This window comes from Colossoma macropomum, unplaced genomic scaffold (assembly GCF_904425465.1).
Source record: "Colossoma macropomum unplaced genomic scaffold, Colossoma_macropomum, whole genome shotgun sequence".
In the NCBI taxonomy this organism is placed as follows: Eukaryota; Metazoa; Chordata; class Actinopteri; order Characiformes; family Serrasalmidae; genus Colossoma; species Colossoma macropomum.
In genome coordinates, this window is record NW_023494809.1 from 25,510,470 (window position 1) to 25,532,149 (window position 21,680).

At 40.5% G+C, this 21,680-nt stretch overlaps 1 protein-coding gene across 1 annotated transcript in view; it reads left to right on the plus strand.

The window, feature by feature from the left end:
* Positions 1 to 17,210: 17,210 nt before the first annotated feature.
* Positions 17,211 to 21,680, plus strand: part of tmtopsb (teleost multiple tissue opsin b) — a 72,982-nt gene continuing 68,512 nt past the window's right edge. The window contains exon 1 of the mRNA XM_036558336.1: positions 17,211 to 17,586. Coding sequence (XP_036414229.1) covers positions 17,211 to 17,586 — 376 coding nt within the window. The remainder of the gene's footprint in view (positions 17,587 to 21,680) is intronic.

Here is a 21,680-nt window from a genome sequence, read left to right on the forward strand (position 1 = left end):
GCCATGATCTGCTGCAGTAAGTGCTCTTTATTGTACACGCCAGCAGAAAAGGGGCACATACAGGACATTGAACTCGAGGGGGAAGTCACCTCTAGCCATCAGCTTCACCCTGACAGTGACCCCCCAACTAAACCCTCTTCCCGAAACATAATAACACAATAAACACATACACACAACTTAAACTAATGACAACCAACACTAAACAACAAACAAGTCCCTTTGTCAGAGGGTGAGCGTTACCGCCACACCTCCAGAGTCTCAGGCACCAACCCCAGCCAGTAGCACAATGCTGCAGTATAAGTATTTAACAGTTTATTATTCAAAACAGCTGATATTTTGTGTTTTAATTAAGAATTTTAGGGGTGCTTTAATAGCACTGTGCGGTGTTTATGGGGGTGAAGTACACTCACTCACACAAACTGACACAGATAATGCAGTTCATGCCGCCCTGATTTCCAGAGTAAGAACACAGCTGGGACAGGAGTTGACGCTGCTGTCAGCGTACTGTGATATGAGGCTTTGGAGGCGTGATTGGTCCCATACGGATATGAAGAGGCACCAGTGGGCTCCGTTTTGATAGCGCATAGGAGTGTGATTAATGGCTGGGTCCGAACCATCTCGACCCCCAGCCTCTTCTCCAGCATTATTCCCCCCAATCAAAGACCCACTTGTCCAGGCTTATATCCCCAGGGGAGGTGTGAGATGACAGCTTCCTAATTCTGCTTCTGTGAAAAGTTCACATGTGAAAGTGTCCTCCTGTCTCTAGATGCACTACAGAGCTATTATTTAAATCTCTGCAGCGTTTTAGGCTCTGGGGAAAACAGACTTGCCTGTACAATCAAAAGTTACAGTAATATAAAGCACAGTTCATGAAATAAATACTTCATGAAATGCACATTGCAAAATGATGATTTGTCAATGATCAGTGACTTCACCTGTATTTTACACACGGATCTTACCAGAGTTATGTATTACAGGATGTCTTGCGTTTTTCTTGTATTTTATTTTTACCTGATGTCTGTTTATGACATTCATGTAGTCATACTTTATTTTTATATGACCATTTTCAAACCTCTCTTTATACCTTAGAATTAAATAGGCTTTTTTTGAAGACTGATGTATGTAAATGACCTAAGTTCTGATTGCATGCCCACAACATAAAACTCTTTTATTCAAAGAAGTAAGGAAAGATTCTCCGCAATATAGACCCTTAAAGAAATGAGCTCTAAGGGGCAGTGCTTTACAGTGATTTTGCCACTGTTAATTTCGCCATATTTAAGTGTTGTTTGGCACAATGTGAAACAGAGCGTAAAGAGTAAAACAGAAATAAATAAGTGTTCTGAGTTTGTCAAACCACAGAAAAATGTGTTATTAACCACCCAGCCAAATTTGAATGATTAAAAAAATTGCCAAGTATATATAATTAAGTTTAAAAATGCCCTCTTAATGTCTGGAGTACAGTCAGTAACACAAGCAAAACAAGCTAGTTAGTGAAATGATATTGTTAGCGAATGGAGCTGTGTGTAGCTTCTAAAGTCAAAACTTTAGATATTCATCATGATTGCTACTTCTTCCGTGCAACCTTCCAAACCAATGGCAATGTTTTGTATAACAACAGCAGGTGAAATTTACACAAGAACAGTTTTTTGCCACATTAATATGCAGAAGAGGCCAAAGTCAAAGTGAAACAGGCCTTGGAACTTCCAAAGGTCGAAAGGTATTGTGGTGTCTGCGACAGGCAGCACTGCCATGCAGAGCTTAGGGGGTGTGGCCTTGCAAAGTGGCTCTCGGGAGGTGCCACTCCCCCCCGGGTGAAAAAAAGGCATTTGTTGTGATGTTGTTATTGATGATGTCAGTGTTGTTGTTGCTGGTTTGTTTGTAGTTATTGGTGTGTTGTGTCGAGTTTTATGACAGTGTGCTTGCCCATCCTCCTCTTATGTCATATCCTCTTGTGTCATCCTCTCCCTTTGTTTGATGTTGGGGTCGCGCTGAGCCGGGCAGTTCAAAATTACAGGGCTTTTCGTCATATGTGCACTGTTCTTCTTCTGCACTGACGCTTCAGTATTCTGTATTATATTGGGCACAACAAACTGTATATTTCCAGTGCAAATTTTGTTTTTGGGCTCATGTTTTGCAGTTACCATGTTTTTGTTCCTCTAGCTTGTGAAGCGTTCTAAATAATCCATAAATTATTGAAAGTTTTTCTGCTTTTCGTACACGTGAGTGATCCCGTGTTATACTGAGAATACTGATTCTCAACTTCCGCCTCTTTCCAGGAATTGTAGGCATGCTCATGTGTGAGGACAAATAAGTGGAAAGCGTAATTCATTGATGAAGCTTAAAGGATGCTTATGATTCGAGTGTGTGTGTGTTTGTGCGTGTGTGTGTGTGTGTGTGTGGTGCGGCGGAGGCTGCTAATCAAGACTATGGAAGACAAATCCCCACCTGAGCTAATCATCAGACTTCATTATTACCTTGAGCGTGACCTCCACTCAGAGGAAATTGGATATGCCGTCAGCCCTCTGTTCTGATTGCTCAGAATGTACAGAGAGATTACATTCATGTCACTTTGGAGAGAGAGAGAGAGAGAGAGAGAGAAATAAAGAGAGAAAGAGATATATATTAGCTTGTCTTTATAACAGTTTACTCAAAGCCTGGTTTGATTCTTGGTCTATGGCTACGTTCATATTACAAGCCTCATTGCTTAAATCAGATTTTTACTGAAATCCGATCTCTCTGACAGGATGGTTCACACTCGTTTAGGTAAGTGATTCAAATCTGGCGTTAATGTGAACGAACCGGCGTCCTGAAATGACACACATGTGCACATCCTACTCAGTGACGTCATGTGAATGAATCAGGTTCATCATCAGCAAACAGACTAACGGTCAGAACGAGCTTCGCTGAGAAGATAATTAACTCTGAACAGCTCTCAGCTTCATTAGTAGAGTGAGACGAAGGTGAAAAAGGTGAGATGAGCTGCTTTTCCACCGTTTACAGGCTTTAACTTCTGTTTGGCGCTGCTGCCATGGTAACGCTGAATGATGGCGCACGCGCAGTGGAAAAAAACAAATGAATTCTGATCTGAGCGTCACATTAAGGTCGCATGACCACGAATCGAATACGTATCCGATGTAGGACCACATATGAAAGTGGCTCAGGTCAGATTTGAAAAGATCAGATTTGTGTGTCCACACAGCTCTGAAAACATCAGATCTGAGTCACATTAGGGCAGAAAATCGGATTTGTGCCACTTCAACCTGGTAATGTGAACGTAGCCTATATCAGTTCTGTCTGCAACCTAGATTCTACAGGTACATCCCACACTGGCTGGTCTATATGCAGACTTGTAAACGCAAGTCATATGACTTGGACTCTGACTCGAGTCACAAATTTGATGACTTGAGACTCGACTCGTCAAAATCGAGAAAAACTTGCAACTCGACTTTAACTCAAACACCACTGACCTGGACTTTGACTCGGGCTTGAGTCTTATGACTTGGAAAGATTGGAGACTCAAAGTGAGAGAAATGTGGAGAGGCGTCTGACTGCAGATGGGACTCGCTCACTTCTCATGTGAATGGATTCATTTCCTGCTGCAAATCTGATATACTGCAGTGTCCTCTAATGTTTCTGTGCTTATGCTCAGCTTGTTTTATTTCAGAAGACAAGTGAAGTGCTTAGAGTTCAAGTTTACCTCCATAAGTTACAAACAGTGAAGTGTCAGTAAGCCCTTGCTTTCGCCCATGATTTTAACAGCTACTACAGGTAAAACAAGCGCAACAGTCACTACGAGGCTGAATTTGACATTATTCATTATTGACCAGCTTCATATTTGAATTTGCCGTTCCACTTTAAATGGTGCGGCAGTTACGTTTCGGTGCCTAACTGCGGCATCATTTATAGTGGAATGTAAAATTCGAAGGAGCTAACTTTAACTTCCTCTTTCACCATGATTTTGCTGTCTTTTCTGTAAACTTTGTTCAGCTCAGTCCTTTTGGTTTCTGTTGTCATCTAAATTTAATTCAAGCTAGTTTTCGTGCTGAGTTAGTTGTTATTTTAATGCAAAAATTACTATCTTACGATAAGTTTAATAGTACTTTGAAAATTCTTTTCATGTGTGGATGCACTGCTCTTTGTGTATATTATTATGTCTGTCATGGTTTTCTGTGGACCATGGATTTTGTATTTTATTTGGAAGGGTGAAAAAAAAATAAAATAAAAAATTGATATACAGCCACACATCACTAACATGCTGTCATTAAAGGCTGCATTACAGTTGCCATCATTTTTGGTGTTCAGCGTTAAAATGGCCTTAAATTAGCTGAAGAATGCAGACTGACTTGTTTAGGACTTGAAGATTAGAACTTGGGACTCGACTTGAGACCTGCCTGAATTGACTTGGGACCCGAGACTCGCCTGTACTGACTCAGGACTTGAATTGAGACTTGATTGTCTTGACTTGAGACTTCCCACTTTCAACTGTGACTTGTTCCCACCTCTGTCTATATGTGGGAAATGAGTGTTTCTACAGCAAAAGTAGTACTGACATCAAAAATTTACTGGATTCAAAAGCTGCAGTCAAAAATAGTCTAAAACATCACACTGGATTATTTAAGTGAGAGAGAAATCTTTGGGTATGAAGCCCCGCTGGTGACATCCATTCTTAAACCTCTTTAACTCTTTAACTCAACTCTCTAACTCAAAACACACTTCGTCATATTCTTTACTTCATAACTTTCATATTTCATAAACTACATTCCAAAGGTGGGAGTCATATGAGAGCTGTAACTGTCTTCTTTCCAGTCAAATAGATGGGTGATGTAATTTTAAAACTTTATAATAAAAGAAGCTGAACTCCTATTCCAACTTTCCTACTGAAAGTCGACCCATTTTCCACAAATCTGAGCCATAAACTGGACCCCAGATGGTGTCTCTACAGTGATACAGTGATACAGTGATATGCACATGTAAAAATATTTTTAGATTTTTGGCTTTCAGCAGTAAATTGTAAGCATATGACTTTATGTTTATGATTATAAAACACATTTTCTGTTAATTTGAGGGGAGTTTTTACAAAAAAAATCACCAACACTTTATATTTCATGCAGTTACTGAATAATTTGCCTTAGGATTTGGGCCTGTAAATTCAGATGGAAAAACTAAAATATACCCTGGAGAATAAAACTAAAGACAGCGATTTTAAGGGGTTAAAAAGGGAGTCTTAAAGTGATTCTGTTTGTTGTCCTTAAAATGTGGTCAACGGGAAATGTCATCTAATGCTGGCAGCATTCTCAATGTTACCATCAATACCCAAGACTTGAACTGAACCATAGCGCGCTTATGTCCTTGAAATCCCAGGCTTTTTACATACTAAGGCCTATTATTAACTACAGGGACTTCAATGCAAACTGATTATAGAAGTGTGTAATAAAACTTTGGGCCTGCTGGCAGCCCTGGCCTGTTAAGAGCTTATAGCAAAGTGGCCAGCTAACAAGCAATAAAACTACAGGGCTCTGAAGGTGAGATTATTGCATTAGATAATTTGATTAATAACCCCCATCAACTCAGGAGGGTCTTGTTAATGGGCTGATTTGTTGGACCAGGTGTGTTGGGAGCAGGGAAGACACAAAACTGTACAGGGTAAGGGACCTCCAGGGCCAAATGGAAGCAGCCAAGCACAACTAGTCCCATCATGAAAGTTATTTCTGCTATTTGTCTGGCGGGTTCACTTTGTTCCGTGCTCCTATGACCGCACCAAGTACCACCTCTTTCTGAAACGACTCACATCTTTAATCTGCTGTGTGTTATTCTCGAGCCGGGCTTGTCTGGGGACGTTTTATTGTAGTTAATATCCCCGCCATGATGCACCAGGGGAGCAGTGGACAGGACCATCTCAGGGATGGAAAAACAGTGTTGACGAAAATGTGCTATGACAGGCACAATTCACGCATAAGAGGAGGAAAGAGGAGCAGAGCTTTTGTAGCACTCGGGCAGAGCCCCGCGGGACGGCTGTGCCGTGTCAGCGAGCGCCTCTGTCGCAGGTTGGAGGTGGCTGTGACCTCGGTGGGCTCAAGGGCTTGGGTGAGGCCTGACCTTCTTGGAAGTGCTGGCCGCGGCATGTGAAAGCATTTAGAACCTCCATTTCCTCAGACACATAGCAGAGGGCAGAGGTTAAATCTGCCCCCTGGTGTGGTGATTCAACTCGCGACATGCTTCTAAATCGGACTGCAGATGCTTTGACTGTCGCTTCTGTCTGCAATCCCTGCAGGTGGGGAGTTGGCCTCAAAGGGATCGTGCACTTCAGCGTGAATGCAGGCAATGTATGCACTTTCAGGGCTGTGACTTGTCAAGAAAATGCTATATATATCCCATCTGTCCTGTATATTGTATTTGCCCTACAATATGAACATCAGCGGAGAGCTGTGCTTTGGAGGGGAGTGACAGTTTGGGAATACCTCTACTGTTTCTCAGAGGAGGAAAGGAACAAAACAGAACAAAGTGTGTGCGACCACAGAGCTTTACCCACCCACACCTGCCAAATAATTCAGGGAGGAGAATGGGACTCAAACAGCAGTTTGACAGAACCAGCTTGAGTGCTCTAGAACATTCCGGGTGAAATCAGATAAGTTGCACTTGAGCAATTACTGCAGTGCAGTAAGTTTGCCCACGGGTCTACAGGGTTTATGTCTTCGTCTATTTTAACAGCCACATGGCTTGTCTTGTTCCTGGAACAAGATCTATTGTCCACTTCGTAGTTGTGAAGCTTTCTCAGACCAGCCTTTTTCATACCACCCTCTTACAATCTAAACTAATAAGTAGTTTCAGTTTTCAGTTTTTGCGATAGGAACCATAGGTGCTCCTGCACTTAGGGTTGCTAGATTTCAGAAGTGGCAAAACCGGACAGTCCCGAGCCTTAGAGGGTTCTTTTCTGGTGTGGGGTTTGTTGGCTGGTTTATCTGGTTTGTTTTTGCATTGTTCTGTGTGAACATGGATGCAATTACAGGGCTAAAACTACACTTTATCTACTTCAACAATGGAATGCATTTAGAGTGAGACTTGACTCTTTTGACATGCGGTCAACAGCACCAAATGGACAACAAAGCAACAGAGCACTCCAGTCCATACCCTACCTTTACTCTCACAAGTTGTACTTTTGATGCATTTTTATCAGACTCCCCTAAATCAAAACTGTCACCTGAGCACAGGATGCAATGAAGATGCCTCTTTGCTGTGAGATGATTCCATGTCTCTCTAAATGTTTATAGCAACATTACCTAGAAGAGCAGACAGTAATGTAGCAGAGATAAACAGCGTGTGGTGGCCCTAAAACACAGACCAAAATAGAGGATTCTTATCTTGGCAAACCTCAGTATCTCGCGGTCTGAATGTGGAAATAACTATCGTCTTGCTAACGTTAATCCAAAACTGCACCTGACTTGCTCAGAGGTGGAAAGGCGGAGTTCGGAGTTTGGTCTTGCATCACTTGCGGCCTCTGCGCATTCAAGCTACAAGGGGGAAAATCACAAAATCAAAGTGGTACTGTTAGCAACACGCTAGCCAGCTAACTATGGTAATATGAGTGATAAGTTTCATGTTCATGATGTATTTACCTTCTCAAAATAGTGAACTTGATTGTCGAAGTTATATTTTAACCAACCACTGTGTTGAATGATTTAAAGAAAATCCTGTTTAAAAGTAGAGAAGTGGTTCTTTTCTTCTAGTGATGGTGTGAGCCGCCATGTTGATTTGGCATCATCGGAGCTGAGAATATCATCCTGACTTTCCAAGTAGGAATTCCCAGTTAAGGGTGTTTTCTTTGATTTTTCCTAGTCGAAGGTGGAAAACTAATGTTATGCTAGCCTGTAAAAGTCACAGTTATGCAATTATATGCAAACATTTGGGCATCCTTGGACAAATTACGTTTTACTGAAAAGAAGTTGAGACCTCCTCTACAGAGAACACACTTCTGCACATTTTAACACACAATTGCTGTTTATTTAGTGCACAAAAAATAAAACATAAAGGCCCAATCCCATTTCACCTCTTGCCCCTAGGCTTAACAAGCATAAAAAATCGTTAATAGTATGGTAGTGTCTTGGTAGCTAAATTTTCCCGTTCCACCTTAAACAGTTCAGCTGTACTGATGCCCGTAGTGCTAGAATGTAACTGCTGCTTGTTTTAAGGTGGAACGGGAAAATTTGAACAAGAAGCTGGCGAATAACTGACTTCAGCTTCATATCACTGAAGAATTAGGGGTGGGCCATAATAAATAATTGCCCCCCCTTCTGAAGGCGTATGATGCCCTAAATGTAACTAAAGCCCAGCAGTGAGGAGCTGAACTTTACCCTCCTCTGCTGTCACTACAGACTGGCAGGGTCGCCTACAGAGCAGCGCTAGTAGCTGTTAATGAAGAGATGCTCTTTTTATTTGAGGGTCCCATTTCAGAGGGAAGATTTCAACCACTACCCCTTATAACTCAGTTCCAAGGGGCAATGTGAAACTCGAAAACAAGGAGTAGGGGTAAAAATAATAAATGGGACTGGGCCAAAATGTGGTGTGTGGAAAAGTTATGACATGTTTTATCTTTTATTTTTTTTCCAAAATGTTAAACTCATGTACTAAATCAAAATTGTGCACTGACATTCACAGAAAATGTCTTTTATTTAAGTTAGTTTACTGTTTGTCACTTCAAAAATCAATTCAAACTGTTCCATTGTCTAAACAATGATGAATGAATGGTTTAATTCGATATTAAGTGCAGAGGAAAAATGCCTCATTTATGAAGGCCTCAGCGACGGCCTTTACTGTACGTTTTATATGAAGGTTGTTTATCAGTTCTCAGCAAAAATACTATATAATGAACATAATATTTAACTTGGAACATAATGTTCTGTAGACCGTATAAGTACATGAGTAATGCAAACATTACTGACTGAGTCAGAACAACTTATCCTTTGTTACAATGAGGGTTCATAGTGATTTATTGATCAGCTGTGTCTGTGAAGTTGCTGACCTTGAGCACTGATACTCGAGGAAATTAAAGTTATTCATCAGTTACTTTAAATCCACTCAAGATAAATCCACTCAAGATAAACAGCCTTTCTCACAGTCTGGGACTGGAGTCTGAAAGAATTTCAGGGCCACCTGCTGATGAAATATTATGCAGACTCCTGGCTCATGTCATCATTAATCAAGCTGGTGCTGGAAAGCACTTCAGATATTCCTGAATCAGGGAGAAAGTCAGGGGAACGAGAGTGCTGGTCGAGAAGCTACTACAACACCGCGACCATCCTTTGCATTAACTCATGTTCCAAAGTAGTATAAAAAGTTGTGGGCACTTGTCTGTATAGAAGAAACACATTATTGATGGGGTTTTGCCCTGATAGACAAAATCTATTGGCGCAGGTCGGCTGTAAGTACAACAGAACCCAGAAGGCTTAGAGAAACAACATAGTGATGGTGAATTTAAGTGATCGTCATAAAACTTATAAAGGAAGTTGCACTCAAACAGCTGACAAAAGCCATATTTAAAGCCAAAGATGCAGCTGAGATCTTACTTCACCTGCAGCCTTCAGTTTGAGACCAACAATAATTGTTTGCAGTGAGCAAAGTCATTGGTGCATTCTTGCCCCCAGGGGCGGATCTAGTGATTTTGGGGCCCTAAGCAACAAACAGGAAAGCACCTCATATCTCCAAAATGATAACTTTATAGGAGAAGGAAAAAACCTTCTTTGCTTTTAATGTAAGTCAATGGAACCAGACTTTTTTCCCTAGTCATTTTTGGCCATTTCTTTTGGTTTTCATCATGAAATTTACATACAATGTAAAGGCCAACAGGTATTTTTAAATTATGTCAAAAACTGAAAAACGACAAACAATAGTGCAGCAATAGACTGTACAAATATTAATAGGGCAATAATGCTGGAACATGAAGTACAGTAACAGTACAGCGAGTGCAAAGATGCAGTTAAAGTGACTAAGTTGTTTTCCTAGTTTGATTACTGTCAACATCGAATTCATTTCTTATTGAAATTCATCATATTTTCATTTATTCACTCATTCATATTTTGTTGCTTTTCAAAAATGTATGAGGCCGTTTACACCTGGTCACTTCATGCATCTTGAGTATCAGGATAATGTCTGGATAAGGCCACATAAAAATGCAAGTGTAAACGCAGCCAAGACGCATTTGAAACAGTTACAAATCCAATCACTCCAACCACTGAACCACTTCAGGCGGTGGTCTGAGACACATTTGAGCCACATTATAGCAGCATAAACGCATCTCTCCGAGACACATTCAACAACCAAAACCCTCTCAGTACTACTGAAACTCCTCCTCATGCAGTGCGTCACTGGGCACGTGATCCATGTCTGCGAGGAGCATTATCATGGAGGACGCACATAGTTGGGGGCTGGACGAATCAAAATGCTTAATAGTAATATGGACAGACACTATCAGAGCCGGTTTATGAGGAGCCTGGCCACTTCCTATTTCTCCTGTTATATCAAAAACAGGTCTGTTAAACAGCAGAGGGCGCACACAAGTGAGTCCTCAATGAATGGGAGTAAATAGAGCTCAACGGCTCTAACCGAAAAGGTAAAGTAGTTTCTAATCACTCGACCAGAACTTTCCTTTAATTTTAGAAAGTAGAAGAAAAAAAGTAAAGAAAACTCACTTGTATGTTTCTTTTTTCTACAGCAAACAGGTTTTGCTCAAATGCTCCATATCAACCCAATTAGGACTCGCTCGGGAGCGCCATCTAGTGTTTGAGAAACACGACAGATATTACAGAGTGGTGATTCTCCTCTCTACAAGTTCTCTGACACTACTGTGCAAAACAGGAAGAAGCTGAACAGAAAAATAATTTGTGATTGGCTGCTGCGTAGTGAGCAGATTTGCATATTCCTTTCCACACAGCAATCGGATATCAGTCTGACTATGCGGAGACGCGATTGACTACCAAGTGTAAATGCATGTGGCAGAAGTCTTATTAGGATACAATCCAGATACTAGTCACACAAAGTGACCAGGTGTAATCAGGGTCAGAACCATGAAACATTTTCTTTACTAAAGAACCCTTGAAGAACTGTAGCTCTAATAGTCACGGTTCACAACAGGTGGAAATACAAAGTATACGTTTCTGATAAAGTGGGTGGTGAGTGTATAAAACAAGTATCCAGTCTTGTGTCGCGGCTAATTAATGTTGCTCATGTCTGTTCATGTCTCATAACTACAAAAATCTATCCAGCCCTTCAATCTAAATTAGAAGATCAATTCTGCTCATATTCTTCTTCTGACACTCTGTCTGGTCCTATATATTGTCTCTCCTAAGGCTCGCATGATTCCTGTCGAGAAGGTCATCTCTTTTTCATCTTTTCTTCTATTTTCCAGCGATGTGCACATTCACACACATGCTTCATTTCTGAGAATCTTATTTTCTCATTACAGGACACAGCGACTTCACGAGAGAATATGACCTTATAGGACAGTACATATAGTTTCCCTGGCTCGGCGAGTCTGTGTAATTCCCTCTTTGCAATAAAGCCTGGATCACGGGCTTTATATACAAACATGTGGCCTGTTTCATCTTCATATCATAGCTTTCTGATTTCGGAGAGGACTCTGCTGTAATAATGAAGTTTTTCGTTTTGGTGCAGGGTCCACCACATGCTTTCATCTCCTATGGTTGCATGATCAGTCATTACTCTGCAGTAGCATGTTTACTCCACATCATTCATTAGGAGGAGTCTTGCACTTCTTAGAGGGGGTCAAAGGTGAGAGAAAGTAATTTTCTTTCTCCATTTATTCATTGCCTTTCAAAAGAGGCTTAGAAGATCACGCCACAATCAGTTATATTGATAGAGGCCTTCGTTTAGTCCTCTGTCAGTCACGAGGACAAAATTGCTGAGGAACGCATCATGGGAATGTGAAAAGCGGCCGCTGCCTGTCCTTATCGCCTTTCTCTTCTCGTCAAAGGGCCAGATTGTTCATGATTTCCAGACCTTGCTGAAGTGCAGCTGCTGCCCTGGCTGAGACCTCCTATGCACCTTTTCCCTGAATGCAGAAGCCTGTACTAGTAAAGTCTTTTGACTGAGGATGCAACAGAAACCAGCAGGTCTCTAATATTTTCCACATCTTCCATCTTCTTTTGTCTTACCTGTTTAAAGACCCCTCAGACACTGTTCAGCCCTCCAGCATGCTCAGTGCAGTGCTCCTGTGTGGCGACTGAAGTGCACAGTGTGCAGCCATTAAAGCCCCTGTTCTCTCATCTCTGTATTTCTTCTATTATCTATAGTTTTTGTGATGTTTTTACTGTGAACTGGCAGAGACAGAATGATATTGGTCTTTCCTGTTTTTCCTGCATTAACGTTAGTTCAGTTGGAGTTGGGTGGGACAAATTTGGCAAAGGAGACGTGAGATCTGCCAATGTATCAATCAGACTTAGTAATATGCATACAACAGCTACTCGCGTTCCTCTCCCTTGCATAAAGTGACTGATCTCCCCTTCTCCGAGTCCCAGACAGAACTCCAGCAAATAGGTAATTTACAAACACACACACACACACACGCATCATCTAAACCGCTTATCCTTCTGGGTTGCGCTGGGACGCTGGAGCCTATCCCAGCTGCCAAATAGGTAATTTAAGTTTTTCTAAATTTAACAGTGCTGATGAAAGCGAGGGTGAAGGTTTATTACAGTTAATTGTAATGTATATTTACATTTTACATTTATATTTGCAGCATTTAGCAGACGTTCTTATCCAGAGCGACTTACAAAAAGTGCTTTGTTGTCTACCTACACTGTTAGAAATAAAGGTTCTGTGCTGGTACATTTTTTGTTCATCAAGGTACAAACAATGTAAATGTTCCCTCAAAGGTACAACAGTGGTTTTAGGGTCCAGTTGTGCACCTTCAATAAGTTTTTCCAGGTGTAAAAGTACATATTGTGCCTGTTCACAACCTAATGTTTTAAAACAGAACAGTAAAATAAAGTCCTGGAGACGAGACGGGGTGTGTGGAGTCAGTACAGCTTAGAAAATATCATTTCAGTGGATTATGGTACAGTTATGTTCCCTGACTAAAGGTACTGAGATGTACCCTTGAGGGTCCCACCCCAGTGACAAGAGGGGCACTGCCCCAGTGACAGTTTCGTACCTTATTTCTGAGAGTGTAGAGTAACCAATTTTGGTTACCCCAAGAAAAGATAAAGAAACATTTTTGTAAATGAGATGTGTGAGTTGTATGAAGAACCTTTTTTAAAGTTTTAAGAAACTCTAGACCAACAAAAAGGGTTTCTCCATTGTTACAAGCTTGACATCGTAACAATAGCAGAACCCTTTTTGGTGCCATATAGAAAATCTGTCATATAAAACCATATACAACACATTCTCTATCAATCTGAAGAATCATTTCTCGATGCAAAGAATCCTTTAATCATGGGTTCTATACAGCACCAAAAAGGGTTCTTATGTTGTTATGGCGTCAAGCTTGTGCCAAGAGACAGAGCCATTTTTAGTGCTATATAGAACCCTTTTCAAAAAGGTTCTATAAAGAAACATATACAACACATTCTCCATCAATCTGAAGAACCACTTCACAAGGCAAAGAACTCTTTAATCATGCAAAGGGTTCTTTGAGTGTTTATGGTTCTATATTGAACCATTGAAGAACCTTCTTTTTTAAGAGTACATGTCACAACTAGTTTGGATACATTTTCTCATATATTTTCAATTTGTTTGTAAAAATGGGAACTTTACAGGAGAAGGAAAAAAACTTTTAATGTAAGTCAATGGAACCAGACATTTTTCCAAGTCATTTTGGTCCATTCTCATAAAATTTACACACAATATAAAGGGAAACAGGCATTTTGAATTATATCAAAAACTGAAAAACAACAAAAATGGAGATACAAGGTTTTCTTCCGACAGCAGCGATATGTAATGTAACAGAGCAAAGCAGCGTGTGGTCATAGGCAGTGGGGCTGCACAATATATTATTTGTTTACTGTTATTGTGACACTGGACTTTGAGGACTGATTTCACAGTAGATCACAATATGCAAATGAGCCCTCTAACCAATCACAGTGCTTCTTTTACTGTGTGCTGTGAGCATTCTGACCAGTCACAGCTTCAGACGAGTGTTTCTGTGGGTGTTTTGAGGAATCTGCGTATTCCAACAATCCTACATAATTTTTGTCATTAGCCTTGTCAAATTATTGATTTATACTAATCAATATACTGATCACAATACTAGTTTGTCTATATCATGCAGCCTTAATAGGCAGTTCTGCTCAGCACTTGTAACAAAGAATAGAACGCTGCACAGTGTGCTCTAAACCCGCCAATCAATATGGAGGCCTGCCGATGATCGGCTGCAGAGTTCCTGTGGAGAAAGAGGAGGTCAAAGGGGGGGGAGAGTGAAGCACAGCAGGTCAGCACACAGACCCAGTCAGTAAGAAAAGATATAGATCTGTTCTGTTGGTCTTCTGATGATGTGCATGTTTATGATGTTTGTGAACACAGGATCAGTGAACTTTTCCTGCACACTTTAGCGCACAATTTCTATTTATTTATTTATTTATAGAGTTTATTATATTGGAACAAAACATAAATATACAATGGGTCATAACTTTTGCAAAGGCAACATTTATGGTTTTATTTTTTTCCCAGTATGTCAAATTCAGCAAATAAACAGTAAACGTACATTCAAATGTGCAGACATGTGTTCTCTATAGCGGATGTGTTAAAGTGCCAGAAAACAGAAAGTAAAATATTAAAAATGTTTGTATGATATTAAACCTGAGTGTTATTTTAACACACAGCAAAGCTGGAATGAAAAATGTAAGATATAAATATCATAAAACAAAGCTTATAAACTGCTGATCAGACCTATCTGAGAACTGTGTGGGCGTGGCTAATGAGCACCTTGATTGACAGCTCTCTTTCTAATATTCATGCTCCGCCTCTCATACAGAACTAAAAAATAATTTTCCAGCCTTTATGCGACGTTAACTGGACGAAAAATGTCACGGACAACAAACGAATGGATGAAGCAAGGCGTGAATGAATGAATGGATGAATGAACAGTGTTGGTGTTGGATAAACGAAAGAATGGGCGACAGGCAGCTACAGACAGGTGGTCTAGCTTACTAGCTTTTGGTTATGCTGGGTTAACCTTAGCTCGCTAAGATTCTCTGACTCTGACACTGTGGGCGGGGCAAGAGACGTCAGCCTGTGATTGGTCAGAGGAATGATTATGGAAGTGTTACCCAAGATTAGAACCACCCAGTTTACATTGAGAAAAATATGGTGAAATATACTGGTAGTGTATTGGAGATTGGAACATTATTCAACGTGTATACTTGGTACATGTTTACTGTTTGCCTGCGAGAACAAGATGAACATAATTAGAAAGAAAACACAGATTTTTGTACCCGGGGTCTTTAACTTATTTTCACTTAGAAAATCGAGAGAATGTGTCATTTAACGGGGAAGTTCAAACTTTTACATACACTGTAAGATTACTACAACTAAAAAAACCTGAAACCCATTAAAAAATTACTTCAAAACCACTTTTTGTGAAACTAAACTCAATTGAATTTCACATGGAAAATAATATAGCAACATCAAAACAAAACTATTACAGCTTTGCTATAAAAACACCCTTCAAATGTGAGATCTGAACAGTTTACTGCAGGTTCTGACCTAAAGCACCCAAAGTACCAAACTTGGACAATTTACCTTAACCACCTGAAGACTGTAGAGGAGACAGGAAGAGCTATGAAAGGCGCCCTGACGGACCCATAAGCACTTCTGAAATTGCCAAACAGCAGGTTATTTCATTCATGCAGTAAATAGTCTCTTCAAAAACGAGCTTAAAAGCAGTTTCAGAAACATTTCAGTAGAAGTCAGTGGGGATTCAGCGCTGCTCTCACCAGTTCTTGCTTCACGATGACCCGTTCTGCACACCACAGTAACTCACCTGTATATCACCGTCTCCTCTGGGAATATAATGTGAATTAGAAATACTCTTCATTTTCAGTGATCATGCAGAACATGGCAAAATACATATGAAGACCATACAGCCTTGTGTATACTTCTGCTTCTGTTTTGAGCTGTGACTAAATGTATTTTGTCATCTTTATCAAGAAGAATCAATCAGTGGAAAACCTTAAAATGTTTAAAATGTTTGTGTTCATTGCAGTTGATGCCCGAGATTATTTTGTAGATTTTTCTACCATCACCTGTCAAACAAGTGTAATCAGTCTATATACGCTCTGGTGGTTTGGTGTGAAGTGCTCTGTTGTAGAGAAACTTACCGAATCAGACTTGTTCACAGTGGTGGTGATAGGAACCAGACGTCCACCTCAAAAAGCTCCCTCACAGACAGTTAATACAAAAAACATACTGCTTTGTGAGAAAGTTTTAGTCTACAACATATTTTAATCAATTTATTTAATCCATTATTGGTGGAGGGACACAAGACGGGTTTTCTAAGGCAAAACAGTCCCCAAAGAAAACTTATTTTTTCAGACTGACCAGTATTTTACCATCATCAACATTACATAAGTAAACTGAGAATGTTCACTGATGGTTTTGGGTAGTAAATAAAATGGCTATATTTGTGTTGTAGACATGGTGACCCCTGGTTCCCATCACCACCACTGTGAAGAAGTCTGAGTCTGTGAGTTTCTCTGCAATGAAGCATTTCACATCAAACCATCTCTGAATGACTCTGTTTACATCTCAACCACTGAATTGTGCACAAATTTTGAAAAATCGGTGGAATCCCCCTTTAAAGGCCATACAATGAAGATGTTTTTATATGGCTGCTTCCATCCACGTCAGGTAGGCGGGGAGCGATAAAAGGCAGCAGGTCGATGCGACTGTGAGGGGCTTCAGCTGCCACACGGTGGAGCACTGACTAAACTTCCAGAACTTCCAGTCAGCACCGCACTTTATCCCCATCTGTATGCTAATAAACTTCATTTAGTGACAAACTGGGTGTAAAACTAAGACTAAGATGGACATTTAACATGATTTAAAGATTGTTTCCTCTAGAAAAAGTAAAACTCTAAGGCAGGTTATGTAGCAAAACCGGAAACTTCACCACAGACACAGTAAAAAAGTTAGAAAAGTGGTTCTTTTTCAGTGAAAAACAGCAGCAAACTCCACAAACCGGACTAAACTCGGGGCCCACGGCGATGCTCGTGTCCAACGCGAGCTTGAGCTGCGCGGGCTGCTCCGCCGGCGGCGGCGGCAGTGACGGGAGCGCCGGGCGGCTCGGGGGCCCCGCGGCGCCGCCCCACAACCTCAGCCCCACCGGCCACCTGGTGGTCGCCGTGTGCCTCGGCTTCATCGGCACCTTCGGCTTCGTGAACAACGCGCTCGTCCTCGTGCTCTTCTGCCGCTACCGGCTGCTGCGCTCGCCTATCAACTGTCTCCTCGTGAGCATCTCCGTCAGCGACCTGCTGGTGTGCGTGCTCGGGACGCCGTTCAGCTTCGCCGCCAGCACGCGCGGACGCTGGCTGATCGGCGGCGCGGGCTGCGTGTGGTACGGCTTCGTCAACTCCTTCTTGGGTGAGTTATCACGGTTATCGCTGAGCTCAGCCCAGTTCTGCTGTGCTGTTCTGGGTTTTTAAGCTTTGGTCCTTTTATTTGGAAACACTTTCAAGCTGGACCTTTGACTTATTTCCATTCATGTCATTTCGTTTTTGAAGTTTCCCTATTCGCCAGCTTCTCGTTCGAATTTCCCCGTTCCACCTTAAATGGTGCAGTAGTAACATTCTGACTGCACCATTTAAGGTGGAACGGAAAAATTTGAATAAGGAACTGTCGAATGAGACTTCAGCTTCGTGTCGTTTAGGTCGTTTTCCTGCTTTGAAACTTTCTATTAGCCTAACTTAAGTAGTTTGTAGAGGCTGCTGCTTTATAACCGCCTACGAGGCTATTTTAGGCTTTTATTCCTTAAAACGTGTTTTTTTCCCAAGGCAAAACACTTCTTATTTTCAATTTCCGTTCCACCTTAAATGGTCGCGCTACAGCAGTTTAATTCTGTCGCCTGTGCTCGCTCTACAATGTAACTGCTGCACCATTTAAGGTGGAACGGTCAAATTCTGAAAAGGAGCTGGCGAATAAGACGCTGACTTCAGCTTCGCTTCTGTACATTTGTTTTGCTGCGACTGCTCACCTGAAAAATGTCGTTTGTTGTTTGTAAGTTTCTCTCTGGATTTAATATCTAACGGAGCTTAAGCTCGTGTTTACTCTTATTTAGCCTCCTCGCCTCAGCAGCTTCTGAAGAAAGCGTTTCTTTTTACGTTTCGGACTTACTGCACTCTTCAAAAAGATGGTTTATTAAGGGTCCTTTAGTAAAGAGAATATATATATAGATAGAGATAGATAGGTTCTGTATAGATATTTGCATGCATTAAGGTTATTTGTATGATGAAATTGATCTTTTGATTGATTGAGAATGTGTTATGTTTGGTTCTATATACATTTAATTCATGCTTAGTGGTTCTGTATTGCGCCACAACGGGTTCTGCTATTGTTACAAGCTTCAGATCTTAACAATAGAAGATGTAAAGCTTGTAACAATGGCACAACCCGTTTTGGTGCTATAGAGAGCCATTAAGCATTACAGCCATTCCAGAAAGAACCATATGCATGTATAGAACCATATGCAACACATTCTCCATCAATCTGAAGAACTATTTCTTCATGCAGAGAACCATGTAAGCATGCAAATGGTTCTTTGAGTGTTTATAGTTCTATATAGAACCATTTTCTTTACTAAAGATCCCTTGCAACCTAAGAACCCTTTGCTTGTTTAAATGGTTCCTCTATATGACGGAAAAAAAAGTTCTGCTATTGTTATGATGTCTAGTCTGTAACAATAGAAGAACCCTTTTTGGTGCTATATAGAACCATTTTCAAAAAGGTTCTATGTAGAACCATATACAGCACATTTTACATCAATCTGAAGAATCAATTTCTCCATGCAAAGAACCATGTAAGCGTGCAAATCGTTCTTTGAGTGTTCATGGTTCTATATTGAATCATTGTCTTTTTAAAGAACCTTGAAGAACCATCTTTGTGGTAGTGTGGTAAAAGAACTCCTTTTCTGAGTGAGTGTTTTTTGCCACAGTGTATGTGAGGTAACTGAAGTTTTAATTCAGCCTCGCCTCAAACATGTTTCAGTTTTGTATCTTCATTCAGCTAATCATGCCTGAAAAATGAAAAAAGTTCTCTCAAGCTGAACTTATATGTTATGATATTTCCGTTGATTAAAGTGTTGGGGGTGTTCAAAGTGCACTACGGAGGTCTTACAGAGCACAGTGAGGGTCCTGGCATGTTTCATTCCACGGAGGCTGGTGGAGAGGAGAGGATGGTGATGGTGAGCACCTGTATGGTTTGACTGACCAGAAATGTTTAACATGACTTGAAATGCTACATTCTTAAAAGGGATGGTTCTTCAAGGGTTCTAAATATGTATATAACCATGAACATTTTGCATGCTCAAAGGGTTCTTTCCATCATGAAAGCATTCTCCAAATTGATGGAGAATGTGCTGTAGATGGTTCTATATGGAATCTTTTTATAAATAGCTCTATATAGCACCCAAAAGGGTTTTTCTGTTGTTACAATGTCAAGCTACTGTCAAGTCAATGTAACAATAGAATAATGCTTTTGGGTGCTATTTAAAACCCTTTTCAAAAAGGTTCTACATAGAATCATCTGTGGCACATTCGTGCACACTTCTGAAGAACACTTTCATAATGCAAAGAACCCTTTTATCATGCCAAAGGTTCTTGAGTGTCCATGGTTCTATATAGAGCCGCTTTCTTTTTCTTAAAGAACCCTTGAGGAACCATCTTTTTTAGGAGTGTACACTCTTCAAAAAAATAGTTCTTCAAGGGTTCTTTATTAAAGACAGTAGTTCTGCATAGGACCATGAGCACTCAAAGAACCATTTGAATGCTGAAATTGTTCTTTGAAATAGTTATTCAGATTGATGGAGAGTGTGTTGTGTACGGTTCTACATTGGTACAATAGCAGTGCATCATAAACTCATTCTTAGGCAGATGCGGGTGACCTTATCTCGATAGGGCTGAATTCAGGTAGACTGACTCGATGAGTTACCTACCTACTAATAGGCTACCAAAGTGTGGAAGTACACGTTGAGCGCGTTTACATGCACTTAATAATCCGATACCTGCAGAAAATCAGATTTTGTCAGTAATCCGATCAACGTGTTTATATGCACTTGAGTAATCAGATAATGGGGAAACTCCGGGTCTACACGAGTCAGACAGTAATCAGTTTTCTGCTTTACAACCAGCCAATAAACTCACAGAAGAAGACGTGACGTAAACGTAACGTAAAACTTTTCATGCTGTGGCTTTTTTTTAGAACATCGCGCCACTTTACCTAAAAATATGAACATACATCATCTAGAAGACATCATTTTGTGAAGCATATGTTTGGTTTCAGAGTCGCTCCAAAGTGTTTTGCTGCATCTTGCAGCGACGCTGCTCGCTTATTTCTGAGACGGCAGTCTTTATCGCACATGTGCAGACTGAGAAATCCGAAAGAAATCAGAGTAAGAGTTCACATGCACTGAGAAATCTGATTACCGAGCTAAAATTCAGCTCTCTTTATCAGCTTTCTTAATCTGATTTCTAGACCTTACTCTGATCTAAGAAATCAGAGTATTCTGTTTACATGACCATTTGAATAATCAGATAACTACAGAAATCCGATTATGATCAGAGTATTGAGTGCATGTAAACGCAATCACTGTTTTTGAGCCCATTTCGGTTTTGAAACCCAATGTGAACCCAAAGTGAGGTTGTGAGAGTGGTCTCACAGCTGAGTAATGCAAAATGCATGTGTTCCTGAAAGAACTGAGATAATCTGTTTAGGTCAGTGCAACAAAATGCCTGGAAATGAGTTTGATTAAACACTTGAGTATATTATAGACGCTGACAGGTAGTGATTGTTGAGTGAGCTGTGTTGACTGGAGTGGTGGTCTTTACATATTTTAAAGGCTAAACGAAGTCCTTATAGCTACGGAGAGAGCTGCTTTCTCATTTGCTCCAATCAGCGAGAGACTAATGAGACTAATGACAGGTGGCTCTCATTGTTCTGAAGAGGCAGTTTAACTTGTTTCACTGATTAGATGTGATTTAGCCTTTGTGGCATAAACTGGACTTAAATCCATAATCAGTGATCTGCATTTCATAGAATATAGTCTGTCCAGATTTTTTTGAAGGTTTGAGATGTTTCAGCCCAACGGAACCACCACACCCCTTTATTCTGAAGTTTGAAAACAGTAAATACATGGTTGTAAGTTAAAGCCTTGGTGTTGCTGATGTTATCAGCTGTTAGTTCTTGCATTCTCTGCTATGATTTTTCAAAGGAAGCATGTCTACAACCAAATTCTTATGAATAAGATAAAATAAGATAAACATTTATTAGCTCCACAACAGGGGAAATTCATAGTGTTTGTTAAACAGTTAACAAACAAGGTAATTAACCTTGTTAATTATGTAACAAGGTTACAGTTTGATACTTATTACTGTATAGACAATATATATCTTACTAAAGATAAAGAAACTATGAAAATAAGAGGCCATCTCTTCTCTCATCTGTCCTCTTTGTTTTTCTAATAT